Source organism: Apiospora kogelbergensis, assembly GCF_038363985.1.
Source record: "Apiospora kogelbergensis strain CBS 113332 chromosome Unknown utg000003l_segment0_segment0, whole genome shotgun sequence".
Classification (NCBI taxonomy): Eukaryota; Fungi; Ascomycota; class Sordariomycetes; order Amphisphaeriales; family Apiosporaceae; genus Apiospora; species Apiospora kogelbergensis.
This window is the reverse complement of record NW_027117420.1, coordinates 4,078,804-4,093,523: the sequence shown is the minus strand read 5'-3', so window position 1 is coordinate 4,093,523 and position 14,720 is coordinate 4,078,804. Positions and strand designations below refer to the sequence as shown.

Below are 14,720 nucleotides of genomic sequence, written 5' to 3'. Positions count from 1 at the left end.
CAATCGTCGTGTTTATTTCTGGTGGAGGGAGATACATAAAATGTCAATCAAGGAGTTGCAGGATGCTGTTGATCGAGGGTGTCCAATTCGGATCCTTTTGCAAATTTTTAATAGTGTCTCGCCAACATACACGTACATAGCCACCAACACGTTCATTACCCTGTATATCGCTTCTGGCCCATTCTCTCCAATCTCTCAGCTCAACAGGTCTTTGGAAATACGGACAGCGATAGATGCTATTCCAACGGATCGTTATCATGAATGTTTTGAACCATATATAGTATTGAATCTACTTTATGAGCATCTACTTTAGGTCAACATTTACAGCATACAATCTCGGACAAACTCCATTCCCTCCTTCACAACCCTTTGGACTTCCTCAGCGCCCAAGACGCCTGTCTTATTCTTGTTCTCTCCACCTTTCACATTAACTTCAACCACGTTATCGCTCGAAAGCAGCAATCCCGCCGCACCAAATACGTCTACAGGCGCCACCGTGGCCCGGCCGGCCTTGAAGACGTACTTGGAAACCATGATGGCGAAAACCTTCTTGCGCAGCTTATCGTCCTTCAACACGGCGTCGGGTCCACCTCGGAGACTACACACAGCTGCGGCGTCGCTGCGGCGCGGGGATACGAAGTACGTGACGACGTAGAAGGCCTTGTCGGTCCACGTCAGGATCTGCGACGCGACGGCGTACTTTTGGAGCGGGCGAATCTCGCGCAGGAACTTGCACTGCGTCCCCGCGAGGACGAACAGGGCGTTGCGAGAAGCGAGCGCTTCGCTCAGCATGGACGTCAGAAGCGCGGCGCGCGAGATGTCGGCATCGGCAAAGAAGGTGCTGTTGGACTTGTGGATGTTGACGTCCAGGTCCAGGAGGATGGCGCGGGACGTAAGGGTATTGTGGCAGAAGAGAGAGGGGTGCGCCACCGCCACGGCCGTCGCAGTGTCGTTGCTCGTGGTCTTGTTTCTGCTCTGGACGCCTCGTCGCCCGAACAGACGCGGTGTGAGCAGGCGGCGCAGCGAGGGGAGAAGACGCAGAGAGTGGACCAAGGGCAGTGCTTTGAGGTTCCCGCCGACAAACACGATGATGGTGGCCAGGCCGGCAAGTTCCCAGTAGGTCGAGAGCTGGAGCCGTTGCGCCCAGGTCGCGGCAGACTCGGGCAGTTCAATTCCTCTTTCGACTAGGAACTTCTGAATCGCCATGAAATCCATTGCGTGTCGGGCTGGTATGACGCTTCGTTTCCGGGTTGTTTTCTTCCTGTACTTCTTGCTTCTTTTTACCCTCCTAAAAGATGAACCAATATGCTCGACGAATGACCGCTCTGTTCTTCGGATTGATCGACAGACGAACAAGATGATCCTCATAACAGACAGGTGACTAGGTCGCGGGTGACGCCGCCAGTAGCTTCCACTCTACCAAGACAGGGTCTTCTGGCTCCCGTCAACAGCATGACAAGAACCGGTTCGTCTCTTGTCGCTTCCTGAATCGCGGAAAAACGTGTTAGTCACTTATTGACACCTTCTAAATCCAACACTAGACAGGTCACATCGGGTAGCCCAGTCCCATGGCATGGGAAAGGTGGATTGTAACATGGTACCTGACAAGAAGCCCAACAAGAGATAATGCGATACTGTATGGATAGTGAGAAAATGCAGTACATAGATGAGAGGGGCGTTCCGTCCCGTCAACCCTGTCCTAGTAATGGCGGAATTCTCCTTGCTTACTGCGATTGGGTAACGGGTCTGATGCAGGGAATATCTGTGTGTATTGATGTACCATGGCCACCAACGGCTTGTCTTGGACAGGGTCATCGAAAGTACTAAAAAATGGGCACCAAACCAATGCAGATAAGCAGCACGAGTCAGAGTCATGGAGTCCAGCTACATAGGTATAGGTATACCCCTGGGCTGGCAACACCCTAGTGGATAGCTGTAAGGATCAAATGAAGAACTGGGATATCTCCGACTATCGAAATCCGAAACGAGAAACAGATCCAACCACTGACGGAATTAGAAGATCTGCAGCCAATCTGGGCGATGCTATCAAACATGCCATCTCGCGGCGATGAATCAGTGGCTGCAAGTCAGATGATGGATGATGCGAAATCATCTGATGTGCTTGCAGCTTGTGAAACTGGCGGCAACTATCGTGGCCGAACCTATCCCACACGTGGTCGGGTGTCGGCATGATCCCAACAGCTTGGTAGAGATGATCCCAGCCATGTTAGACGTGTACCTTTGTGAGAGCCTGAGTTGGCCCTTCCTTGGTGGGCATGCTTGGTGCACTGCAGTGACTTCGGAGAATCCGAACTGGCGGGCTGGACAGCGAGGGGAGCCTTCTCTCCATAGCATCAAATGCAGCGACCGTAATGGTTATTTCACTCACTCATGACAGGTAATTTGAAGTCCGCTTTTCGTATCCATGTACGTAACGAGCTGATGAAATACGATAGGCGGTGAAAATGCTGACCTCAATGTCATGTCTCCTTCAGAGATAGTGTGAATTATCAAAGATCAGAAGTGTAACTTGATCGAATCTCTGCTATTTAGTGAAGTAATTGTTCTCGCTGCGAGGTCGATGGCCGAAACACAGGAATTGGATAGATCATGACAAGTAGTTTAAAATCAAAAGTAAATAAATTGCCGATGAAAGAATGTACAGGCCAGCGTGAAACCACATGTGTAACTATTACCCCCAACATGAACAGCGAAACCAAACCCCTATCCTCAACGCCGCCGCAAAAGCGTCTCCTCCAAATCCTCATCGCGGTAATGGCTCTTCTCCTTGACCTGCACGAGCCCAATCCCGCCGTAGACCGCGTCCTGCAGCCTGCGGTTTGCCGCCGCCATGCGCTCCGCGACACGGGCGCGGTACGCCGCGTAGCCCTCCTCTGAGGCGCCAAACGCCGCGGCGAGGACGTACTTGGGGTGCACACCGATTACCTGGGCGCCCTTCTGCCCGAAGCCGAACGACGTGACCGAGAAGGCCTTGACGTCGCCAAGGGGGTTCCGGTAGGTTTGGCTCGGGAAGAATAGCAGGTCGCGGTCCCGGAGCTCGGCATCGATATTGTCGGCGTTGCGGTTGCCCGGGATCAACCCCGAGGCGAGCATCTGTAGACTGCCGTTGACGGCGAAGGCGCCCGCGGCGCCCTTGCCGTGGCCCAGCAGGCTCTTCTGTAGCACACACGGCAGCACGTTGCCTTTGGTGCGACCCAGGTGCGCGAGCTGACTCTGTATCACAGCTGTCTCGTTGACGTCATTCTTCTTGGTGCTCGTCCCGTGGAGGTTGGCCACGTCCAGATCGTCAATGGTCAGACCCCACGTAGCGAGTGCTCCGCGCAGGGGCGAGATCGAGGGTTCGTGTCGCCAGAAATCGTTACCGTACATGTTGCGCACCTCGCGCATGGCGCGCTCGGCATCCATCTGTATCTCCCGCCTGTACTCTTTCGCGTATTGCTCGGCGTCGACTCCGCTCAGTCCTTGATCGAGCTTGGGGGTCTTTGCTTCTCCTTTCTCCGTACTAAAAATTCCATTTTCGAGAGCAGCAAGTCGGCCCTGCAGCCATCCCAACTCTAGCTTACGCCTCTCTTCTATCTGTCGCATGCGATGAGCCAGGCGCTGGCGACGGTGGTTGATGTCCAACATGCGAGACGGAATGTTAGAAGGCTGCTCTCGTTCAGCGGCAATTGTTAGAACTCCCTTGCCCGGTGCCGGAACAGAGCGTCCGATCTTATCCGACGCTGTGTGAGTCAAAGCGATGATACCACGGATAGGGAGACCCATATCAATCGCAAGTTGAGCGGTAGTCAAGAGCTGAATACCAGCGCCCTCGCCTTCCACGAAGCCAGCTCTCGTGGTGGTGGTTGGGCGGGAGGCTTCTTTGGGGGTGCGACCAGTCGCAGCATCTTTATCCAAATCAATAGTGGCTTGCATGTTTGCGAACTCTGCTCATTAGTTAGTAGTTGCCGTTCAACGAGTTCAAACCAGTGAAAAAACGTACCGGCTGCGATGTCTCTTTCGAGAGCGTCAGTCCCACCGACAAGAACTGCCTTGGCCTTGCCAGTGACAATGAGATCGTATCCTGTGTCGATACTTTCAAGAGATGTCGCACAGGCACCGACGGGAGTCCTGATAGGACCAGAAGAACCGAGGAGCAGCATGTTGATCCAAGCGGCAGTCGTGTTCACGAAGGTCTCGGCCAAGATGTCCTTCTGCACTTGGCGGTCCAGGTATCTGCGCTTGAACATCTCATGAAGAGACTTAAGGCCACCAAGCGAAGCACCAACAGCATTTCCCAGCTCCGATTCATGAACGTGATTATACAACTCATAGGGGTCGGTGATGCCTGCACTCAGGAATGCTTCAACCGTCGCCACCAAAGCATATAACGTGATGGGATCTACCTGAGTAATGATGTCTTCCGGGATACCATAAGCGCGAGGATTCCAGCCGGCCGGGACCTGAGCGCCGACAGCATTGCGGAAGTGAAAGGCTTTGGGGATCAAGAGAGTAGTACCGGCTTTCAGAGTTGCCGAGAACTGCCCGTCGTCTTTCTCAGTAATGAGGACCTTATCACCATGCTCGCGCTTCAAGTCTTGGGCCGTTTCAAGCGAGACGTCAAACGGCGCTAGATCTTCCGTGACGGCGATTTCATGTAATGTCTGTTCCTGATCAGGAGCTGTAAGATCGTGCTCTTGCTTCTCGATGATACGGATGCCAGTGTGCTCGATTATGTGGCTTTGGTACTTGGTCTTAACCTCCAAGTCTGTAATGGGCGTCGACGACTCAACTTCAAGCCATCCGCAGTAGTCTTTACCCTTGAGCGGACCGTTGTGGTACTTGATCAAGCCCATGATCCAGGCAAGTTCAACGCATCCATCAACAGAAAATGTGTCGTTGCACTCGGCTTCCCATCGTGTACGTGCACTTCCACAAGGACCTGTTACATATATTAGCTGTAGTTCAGACAATGGCCTGGCGGTATGTCCAGAAAGGCACTGTGGGAGGCATCGGGCACTTACTAATTTCTCCAAAACCGACAGCGACAACAATGCGATCCAAGTTTACCATGCCTCCTAACTTGGCGCCCAAGGATTCGACTTCACTCCAACTTGGCATAGCTGCATTTTCAACCTGAATCTTGGCCTTCTTGGTGAACCTACGAGCGACGGGCGCTGCTACACCACATGCCTTCTTCTCTTGGGCATCCTCCTTAGCAATTGCCTTTTTGCTGTCGCTCTTAGAGTTGATCCTCTCCTGGATCTGGTCCAGCACCGGCTTCAGACTCATGGTGGCCAGCAGGCCGCCGGTCAGATCTGCCATGAGCGGCTCCAGCTCGCAGAACGAAGAGATGCTGTCATCCATGAGTCCAGTGATGTGCCAGGCCATCTCAGAAGCTGAGAAGGTGCGAACGCCCAGATCGGACTCGATCCCTGTAGCTAAGACGTCGTTGTTGCTCATCAGCGAGGTGCCCCGCGTCCAGCCAATGACGGTACCGCAGAGCGTGATGTAGTCGTTCCAGTCCTCAGACCACCACTTGTTCAGCAGAGCCTCGAGTCCAATCTTCGATTCGGCATAAAGACCGTCCTGGCCGAAAATTCCGTGATTCGGGGACAGAGGAAGAACAACGTGTGTTGGGTGGGTATGGATACGCCTGGATTCCTTGCACGACTTGATGCATCCTAGGAGGCGGACCAAATTGGTCAGCATCACCCTGTGCGCCAACTCAGACTTGTCGTCGATGCCATCCACAGCGCGACCAGCTTCACCAAGAGCGGCAAATGGAACGACGTGGTCCAAGTCCCAACCCAGTCCGCCCTTGGACTCATCGTCGTATATGTATCGGATCAGATTTTGCGTGTCTTGATGACTTCCACCATTGAAGGGCGCGACCACGAGTTGCGATTCTCGGGCACCATGTTGGCGGTATATACCCTGGTAGTAATCACACGTCTCTTTCGAGTAAGAACTTGTGGTCACGATAATATTGGCGCCCGCAGCAAGACACATTGATAGAATCTCTGCGCCAATTGAGTCTCTACCGGCACCGGTGATTAAGATGACCTTCTCGTGAAACGATATGCCGTCTCTAGCGGCACGCTGGAACCACTTGAGGTAGACAGTACTGATATCATCGTTGCGACACCACCCGCTGCGCCCCTTGCTCTGAAGCTCCGGCACCCATTTCAGCCCGGCACCTACGTGTACAGTGCCGCCTTCGGACTCCACGCCATCGAACGCAATGGAATCTGAATACACCGAGGTGATCAATGTTTCTGCCCCATAGGTAGGCCGTTCGTTGCGACAACTGAAAATAGCCTCGGACTCAGACGGGTCGGAGTCTGTCGATAGGGATGACATCGGAGATGCATCATCTAACTCATCGGGTGATCGCACAGATACGCAGTCTGAAGTGCCTCGCATCACTCGCGGATATTGATCCACACTGACGTTGCCTTTCTCGTCGACTCGCAAGACAGGCACCATAGAGCATATCGAGTACTTGAAAACCGGCTCATCTCTCGAGATAGCCGCGTTGCAAGTCTTCTGCAAATCTTCGAGCCAGTCAAGTGTCGTCTCTTTCTCCGGAGACGCCGCAAGGTTGCTGACTTGATGAATTATGTGATTGATTGTGTCGAGCAGCTGTTTCGTCACCCTAGTAGGGAAGATTGCCAGCCTTTCTCGGAGGACAGACTCGAATTCCTCCGTGGCTCCAGTAATGGATGATGATACCAAGGAAAGGAGATCTTGGACGGCCCAATTCCAGAACGAATTGAACAGGCGCACTTTTTTGGCATCGAATTTGGGCGCGATGCCTCGCTCATAGGCTTCGCCGTGCTCGGCCGCCCAAGCATCCATTTTTTCCTGCATCTTCTCGATGACGGACTTTGCTTTCTTGGCCTCAATATCCGAGTCGTTCAGATCATGCCCAAGACGCTTGGCGTATATGTTGAGCAGGGCGCGATCCTGGTCCCGGTGTTCGTTCTGGAGCGCATCGAGGGCTTCGGGTGAGATGTTTGAGGTGGCGGTTGTGGATGACTGAGCACCCCTTGACATGGCTTGAGGGTCGACGCCGACACTGGTCAGTACGTCTTGAGCCAGTCCATCAAGAAATGCATGGACAGCCTTCTCGTCAGCTATTCTAGAGATGGGCTGCCGAGAAATGGCCAGAAGCATCGCCCGATCCTGAAGATCTTGCTTAAAGGACCAGCGACTATCCAGATACTGACGCAGGGTGCTCATATTGGAACCGGCAGGGAGCTTGGCAGATGCCAACTTGGCGATTAAGGAGTTGGAGCAGCCGCCAAGTTTCGTGCCCAAGCCCGAGTCTGATAGAAGGCTTCCCAGGTCGACAAGGGCAATGTCCTCTGGCTGGTCCGGTAAGGAGCCAAACTCCTTGGTGAGGTCGCCGATGATTTCATTCTGTACGGTCGACCGCCCTACAGATTGTGTAAGTATTGGTCAGCTGAACAGCGACGCGGCATGAGGACTTACCACCGCATAATGCTTTAATCGTCTGAGATGCATCGATCTCGACAGGCGGCTTCTTTAATGCCACAGCTACCAAAATGACAATCGTATCGGTTGGTGTTAGCGGCTTAGAGGGTAACTCAATTTCAGGCGTGCCCGCAGCTGGTGACGACACTGCCGAAGGCTGTGCAGGAACTACTGGTGCAGCAGTAGCAGGCGCAACGGGAGTCGGGGAGGTAAAAGCAGTGCTAGGTGCTTCTTCAGCCACAGTCCTATAGTATATAGCATCGGCGTTCTTCTTGTGGCTAAGAAGTTCTCGCCGGCGGCCAAGAGCTACATCTTGGATATCATAATCGGCCTTTAGTGTCTTCTTGGCCATGTTGACCAGCGTCTCAGCCGGCCCGACTTCAATGAGTCGTTCTGTAGCCAAGTCGCAGAGGATGGCATCTTGAGTATCAACCCTTCAGAATGTCAGTGTTGACTTCAAGCACGTGGGTATATGAAATCAGAAATGAAGCGACAGATTATGCAACCTACCATTTCACGGGCGAACAAAATTGGTGTCTGTCAAGTCATGTTAGCTGGATACTCTAACAACTGCCATGAGCAGATACGTACGCAAGAAGTTCGATAACAAGAAGCTGCGCAAGCTCTTGCTCGCCAGCTGTGTATGCTGTTTCGGCAGACATATTGCCTGCGTTTACTGGTCGATAAGCCTTGGTGACGGCCTGAACGAGAGATAACTATGATACACTGAGTTGCAGCAATTGAAACAACAAGATGCCAGTCATCATTGATAACATGTCCGACACTGGGAATAGCGTCCAGTATAGCCGTTCGCATCTGCACCAAGAGCCGTAGCCCTAGTCTGCCACCGACCAACCAGTCAAGGGCCACCAAGATCCAAAACAGGAAGCAGAGCCTGGAACCATTGGCCCCCGAGAGCTGACTCGCACGTGGTGCCCAGCACCTGGCCATGGTTTCTGTTGTCGAGGCGGGCTTGGGGCATGCTTAGTGCGCTCACTCAGTGGGGCTGGGGTTGTCTTGCAAACCCGAATCGGCTGCTTACTGTTCTGTCACAATCTTCCGGGGCTTTCTGACCCCAGTAAGTCATCAGTAGCAGGAGGTTGACATGACACCAATAGAGCTATACAGAAGGATAGAATGGATGATGTTCGTTAGGTGTTCAGATGATCGTGCAATTGCCGTAAGTTGACGAACCGTCTCGTTGGGTCTGCAGGACGGGTTCCCACTCGAGATCTGTAGTCTTAAGGCGTGGGAGGAAGGGCTGAGTCTTGGTCGCTTATGCTTTTGATCGACAACACATTACCGGCGATGATGGACTATCTCAATAGACTCAACATAGCCTCGACCCAACAGAGCCAGGTCCAGCTGGTTTTGCTGGCCTTTGCTGGCGCTCTCAGCTTAATAGTGAGTGTGTGAAGACCGTCCGGTATAAGAAGTGTACTGACTGGTGAATGACGCTCAAGGTGATCTTCAAGCTCACCTACTTGGCCTTTTTCCACCCTCTCGCCAAGTACCCCGGCCCCTTTCTCGCCAAATTCACAGACGCTTACGGTTTTTACCATGGCTGGAAAGGCGACATCCATCTCGACATGTGGCGGTCCCACCAGAAATACGGCGACTATGTCCGCTACGGCCCCAACAAGCTCATGATCAACACGGTTGAAGGGCTTCGCGACATCTACAACGTCGGTGCTGGATCCAAGTTCATGAAGGCCTCGGCCTATGCTCCTATGGTGCACCGGGCGCCGAACACGCTCACGATCCGCGGAGGAAAGGACCACGCTCGCCGCCGGAGAATCATGGCCCAAGGCGTGTCCGAAAAGGCTCAAAGGGGTTACGAGCACCGCATCATGTCACATATCGACAAGCTCTGCAAAGTTGCGTACTCAGGCGACACCTGGTCCGAGCCCATGGACATGTCCAAGTGGTGTATGTAGTTCCCGGTTCCCGAAGCGAAGGAGAGTGAACCCCTAATAAGTGATCGCTAGGCAACTACTTGTCCTTCGACATCATGGCCGACGTCATTTTTGGTGCAAAGTACAACCTGCTGGAAAACGAACGGTTCCGCTACGTCACGGAAGTCATTGACAAGTCCAACGTCCGCATGTCGGCCCTGATCCAGTTCCCGGATTTCGCCGCGCTCAAGGTCGACAAGTACATCTTCCGGGAGGCCATCGTTGCGCGAAACCGGTTCGTCAAGTTCATCATGCGGGTCGTCAAGGACCGTGTCGAGAAAGGCAAGACGGTTTCCATCGACATCAACTCGCCCACGAGCGAGGACGCCGACGTCTTCGCCAACCTGGCCGCCGCTAAGGACCCTGAGACGGGCGACAGCTTCCGCCCCGACGAGATCGCCGCCGAGAGTGCGACCCTGATCGTGGCGGGCTCTGACACGTCGTCGACGGCCATGTGCTCGGTGCTTTTCTACCTCGCCGACAACCAGGACGCCTTCAGCCGGGCCGCCCACGAAGTACGAAGCAAGTTCTCCAGCCACCACGATATCTCCATCGGAGGCCAATTGGCATCCTGCACCTACCTGCGCGCGTGCATCGACGAATCCCTGCGCATCTCGCCCCCGGTCGGCTCGTCGCTGTGGCGCGAGGTTACAGCGGACGGCGTGAGCATTGACTCTCTGCACGTACCCAAGGGCTGCGACGTCGGTGTGCCCATCTACTCGATTCATCACGACCCCAAGTACTTCAAGGAACCCTTCGAGTACCGGCCCGAGCGCTGGCTGGTGGACGATGGCACAGGTAGCATCGAGCGCGGCAGGTCGGTCTTCAATCCGTTTTCGGTGGGTATGCGTGGTTGTCTCGGCAAAGGTCTGGCGAATACCGAGCTGATGCTGGCAACGGCCACGCTTCTATACCGAGGAGACTTCAAGTTGGCATCCGGCAAGCTTGGTCATGTTGGCCGCGGTAGCAAGGGGAGGGTGTTCGGACGACACCGAACCCACGAGTATCAGCTGTACGATCACGTCACCTGCCAGAAACATGGGCCATTCTTGCAGTTTTTGCCGCGAGGTGCATCCTGAAGATGGAAGATTTCCAGGGTGTATATTGAGCCACGTATCGCGTAGGAGGCAGCAAAAGCACTGCATATTCTAACCGACATTTTTCTGCAAAGTACGCACGCGTCAAGCGCCCGCAGGCCGATGTTACGCTATGAGTCGCGGTGAATTAAGCCTTTTAATCTAGAACGAACTGGGCTGCCAGTGGAGCTTTAGGGGAGGTGCAGCCTAACAACCTGGGAAGGCCGTGTTCATGGGATGTAATTGCAATCGAGACTGGTCGAGAAGAACAATATAGCATAATTCCACGTAGGATTGGATAGAATATGTTACATTTTACTACACAAGGTATCATTTACATGTCAACGCCCCAACACCGCCGCTGATTATTTGGAAGATGGAAGAAATGAAAGGGTAAGGTCGGGCTTGTGGAATAGCCCGCGTTGTGTGTCTGGGGCACCCCAGACAGCTAAAGTGGTCCGTCCTAGGCGCCTTCATCGGTCAGCCCCGGCGCCCCAGCCGCACGATGCAATCAAGGCGTGCCCAGGTGCACCAAGCTAGCGAGTCATCGTTATCGCAACGTCCAGAATGGCTTATCGCGACAGGCCAGCACCATGCTCAAGCAAGAGCGCGACCAAGTCCGTCCGCCCCTCCATGACGGCACATTCCAGGGCGGTGTACCCTCTCTCGTCCCGGGCGTTGAGGGCCGCCGCGTCTAACCTTTGAAGCAATAACCTCAGCGTGTCAATGTGCCCGCCGCCGACGGCGAGGTGCAGCAGGCTGGGAGGCGGCGGTGACGCTGCGGTTGTGTTTACCATGGCGGCTGTCGCCATCTGCTGGTCTGCCGCATTCGTCTTATTGGTGCTATTTGGAGTGGCGCTACGGCTCTTGCGATGTCCGGCTTCGTTTTTCTTCTGCTTCTGTTTCTTCTCCAAGACTGGCGATTTCTCGGGAGATGGGGGGTCTCCTTCTCGTCGTTGATAAGGAGGCGCGTCTGCAGGCCTGCGATCTTGTGGTTTCCGCAATGCTTGTCATCGTGGATGATGTCGTCTGCTGTGTACAAGCCGATGTCGGGACATCGTGTTGTTGTTGCTGCTGTGTCTGCTGCTGCTGTTGTTGTTGCTGTTGATGGTGATTCTGTTGGCGATGCTTTGATTGTGACGAAGGCCGCGGAGGTATTAATGACGGAGATGGTGACGAGAGCTTGGCTCGCTGCCAAACCTGTTCGCTCAGTTCCGAAATTGGCGACGGGAAGCCTCCCGGTACCGTCTCATTGACCTTCCCGCCGTTCCTATTCACGCTGTGTTCCGCATTAAGCAGTCTCCCAACGGTGGGCTTGCTAGGGCTGTGCTGAGGTTGGGATGCCTGAGAGACCGATGCCAAGTCCAGCTGCCCAAGGTCCGCTGGCGACGAGGGTCCCGCCACGCGTCTGGCCTGCTCGGAGGCCGTTGGGTCACCCATTGGTTCAAACGCCACATTGCGCTGGCTGTGGCTCGGCCATGAGGGCATTTGATAAGCTCCTTTGGGGTGGAACATGGACTCGTTCATGGCCCTACTGCTCTGCATTGTATGTTGGTGGTGCTCCAGGTTAAAGTGGCCCGGTAACACACCTTGGGCCTTGGATAGCATCGGCCTGGGTGCAATTATTTGTTGCGGGTAATCGGGGTTCAGCTGGTAATCGGAGTAGCACGCTGTATTGTCCAGATGCGCCAGGCCGTCTCCGTCCGGTGACATGTCCATGCATACCGCTCTTTCGGGTTCCGTGCTGTCCGGCCAGGCTTGGAAGTATCGTCCCAGCCATTCCGAGGTGGCGATCGTGGAGGGACTCAAGTCGTCCATCTGAGTGGCTGCGTCTCCCTTCATGCTTGTCGAGCTGGAGCCAGAATCTGAGCCAGAGTCGTCTTCCTCTTCCTGTGCCTGTGCGAGAGATGGGGCGTCTTCTCCTTCTTCCTTTTCTTCTCTAAGTTTTTTGAGCTGGCTCTTCAATCTTTCCACCTCTCTTGTCCTATCTCGCATATTCCGCCCTTCGCGCAGAAGCACAGTCAGTAATTGGGATGATTGGGTCTTTTGGGGGAAGGGACACATACTGTATGCTCTCTGGGCCAATCGGTTCTGGATTTTCCTTCTCTCCGAAGCATCTGGCAAATTCCTCCAATCCTCATCGGGCTTCATGAGATCGACGTAAGAAATAGTTTGAGTTCGACTGGTCCGAGCCGGAGCCGACATCTTGTTTTCGCCTTTCATTTCAGGAACATATGAAGACCCCCTGGGATGGATCGCCAAGGCTGAATAATTCACAGTAGCACGAACTCAAATCGTACAATGTTCTTCAGCAGTCGGCGGCTCTCTCGAGTGCGTCTTGGTGAGGCATGATCCTGTATTTGAGTTCATGTGACGGTTCGACGTTATTCGGGGTTCACCACGTGCCGGGATCAGGGTACCTCTGACGTGCAATGCGACGGTTTCCATGTTGAAGGTGCTATTTACCACCATGTTGCCGTGCTACCGTGAATACCTTCTAATGAAGGAGCTAGCGCGAGTCGTGTATGCATTGCTTTGCTGTATGGCGCTACAGCTGTGGCCGTTCCTTGATAGCACCCCATGAAGCGCACCATGCCGACATGGGTGACAGTCGGCCCTCGTACGAGACAGCCTTGCCTAACATGGTAGATGTTGCTGGGAATTCCAGAAGTGCATCCACATCCGACCATCAACTTGACACGTGTGGGGTCGGGGAACTATGGGCTGTACGGATCTGGCCCTCAGCTGGGCAATGGCCAGAACTATGTGGTGGCTCATTGTGACCAGCCGGGTGTTCGGAACCCCGCCGTGGTAAGCGATGGGCAGAAGCTAAGTTGTTTGTTGCCGGAAGCTTGGTCTGGTGATCTGAAGGACGGTTGGGGATAATGACTGGGAAAATGCCCGGGAAGTGCTGGGCATGCAACATCGGCGTTAAGCTAGCTCATTTAACAATGGCCTCAAGGTTTTCCAGGTTTCATCAGCCCTGTCTCTATCTGAGTCTCAATCTGACTAGCGGCCCAGTCTGCTGGTGATTTGGGTCGCAAACTGAAATTCGAGACGTGCGCGAGCGCCAGAGGCTCCAGTCCAACCAACGGCTGGGATAGTTGGGATGGCATCTCGATAGCACGTTGTTCGGAGATGGCAGCTTGCTTGTTTCGTTCCCAGTTTCCGTCCACGCCACGTGTGTGGCACGCGGGCTTCGGTTATGTCAAATGGACACCACAGCAATGCGATGGCCTGGTTCCTGGGATTCACGTTGCAGCCGGATTGGATTAGAGACAGTGGCCGGTTGGGTCGTGCCCCGTGTGCCTGTTAGCTGTCTGGTCTCCGACCCCATCGCGCGTGTCGTGACCTGGCCAATTCGTAAAGTATACCGACTCAGGCACAGGTTTTGTCTGGGGTCGGCAGCCAACAGCGACCAATGGATGAGGATGGTTTGAGCATACCCTACGACCCTGCAGATCCGCATCTAGCGTAACGGCTCTAGAAGGGCAAATGAATGCTTACTGTGCTTGTGCTATAAGGCAGAGCAGTGAGGGTGAGGGTAAGGGTGAGGGGGTGGTGAAAAAGGCGGCCAAGTCGGATAGTCCCGTCCAGCATCCACCTGGGCCCCGAAAGGTCCAATGACGTCTCCCTGCAGCGGCCTTAGTTGGCGACGGCCGACCAGGGATCTCGAAAGTCTCTACGGAATACGCCTTCGCCGAATATCTCCCGGCCTAGCGGCGACCACTCAACGTTTTCGTGCCTGTTCGTGGCCGTGTGCCGCCAGATCGTATGTATCGCATCCAACTACGGAGAATTCAAGTCCAATCTCTTGTGATCGGCGGGCTTGATGCCATGTATTAATGGAAAGGAATTGCCCGGATGGGCCGGGTCAACGAGCTTTCAACACGACTGGTTGATGCTTACGTGTAGTCATGCTGCAACGGCAATTGAAGCCCTTCGCGCCCTGCTTACTTCGGTACGTACCTCTGCCTCCAGGCATGTCTGCTCCTCCGATTGCGCAGAAACACCCCTGCTTGGGCACTATTCCCTTGCCGCCCGCCTTGCTGCTATGTCAGGGTGTCGCAACGGGCATACGCGTCCGGGGTCAAGCCGCCAACAGATGAAGCGCAAGGGGTTTCCTCCAACACTCGAGGGCCCGGGCGACATTCCAGGCGGGTAGCCTGATATCAATCGTTGAGCCTGC

The 14,720-nt window shown here is 54.3% G+C and overlaps 4 protein-coding genes across 4 annotated transcripts; 1 reads left to right on the top strand and 3 right to left on the bottom strand.

Annotated features, from left to right (window-relative positions):
* Window positions 1-321: 321 nt before the first annotated feature.
* Window positions 322-1,215, bottom strand: PG998_006071 (uncharacterized protein; the record flags this gene model as incomplete). The annotated part of the gene is made up of 1 exon (XM_066872889.1): window positions 322-1,215. The coding sequence occupies one exon, from the start codon at window positions 1,213-1,215 to the stop codon at window positions 322-324; it is 894 nt and encodes a 297-aa protein (XP_066732986.1).
* Window positions 1,216-2,730: 1,515 nt separating this feature from the next.
* PG998_006070 (3-oxoacyl- synthase) lies at window positions 2,731-8,162 on the bottom strand (the record flags this gene model as incomplete). The annotated part of the gene is made up of 6 exons (XM_066872888.1): window positions 2,731-3,947; window positions 4,004-4,942; window positions 5,025-7,442; window positions 7,498-7,934; window positions 8,011-8,037; window positions 8,092-8,162. 6 exons carry the CDS (start codon window positions 8,160-8,162, stop codon window positions 2,731-2,733), a joined length of 5,109 nt encoding a protein of 1,702 aa, XP_066732985.1.
* A 649-nt stretch (window positions 8,163-8,811) lies between these two features.
* On the top strand, window positions 8,812-10,534 carry PG998_006069 (cytochrome P450; the record flags this gene model as incomplete). Its single annotated transcript, XM_066872887.1, has 3 exons — window positions 8,812-8,904; window positions 8,964-9,429; window positions 9,489-10,534. 3 exons carry the CDS (start codon window positions 8,812-8,814, stop codon window positions 10,532-10,534), a joined length of 1,605 nt encoding a protein of 534 aa, XP_066732984.1.
* Window positions 10,535-11,103: 569 nt separating this feature from the next.
* Window positions 11,104-12,793, bottom strand: PG998_006068 (uncharacterized protein; the record flags this gene model as incomplete). The annotated part of the gene is made up of 2 exons (XM_066872886.1): window positions 11,104-11,519; window positions 11,572-12,793. The coding sequence occupies 2 exons, from the start codon at window positions 12,791-12,793 to the stop codon at window positions 11,104-11,106; spliced, it is 1,638 nt and encodes a 545-aa protein (XP_066732983.1).
* Window positions 12,794-14,720: the final 1,927 nt, after the last annotated feature.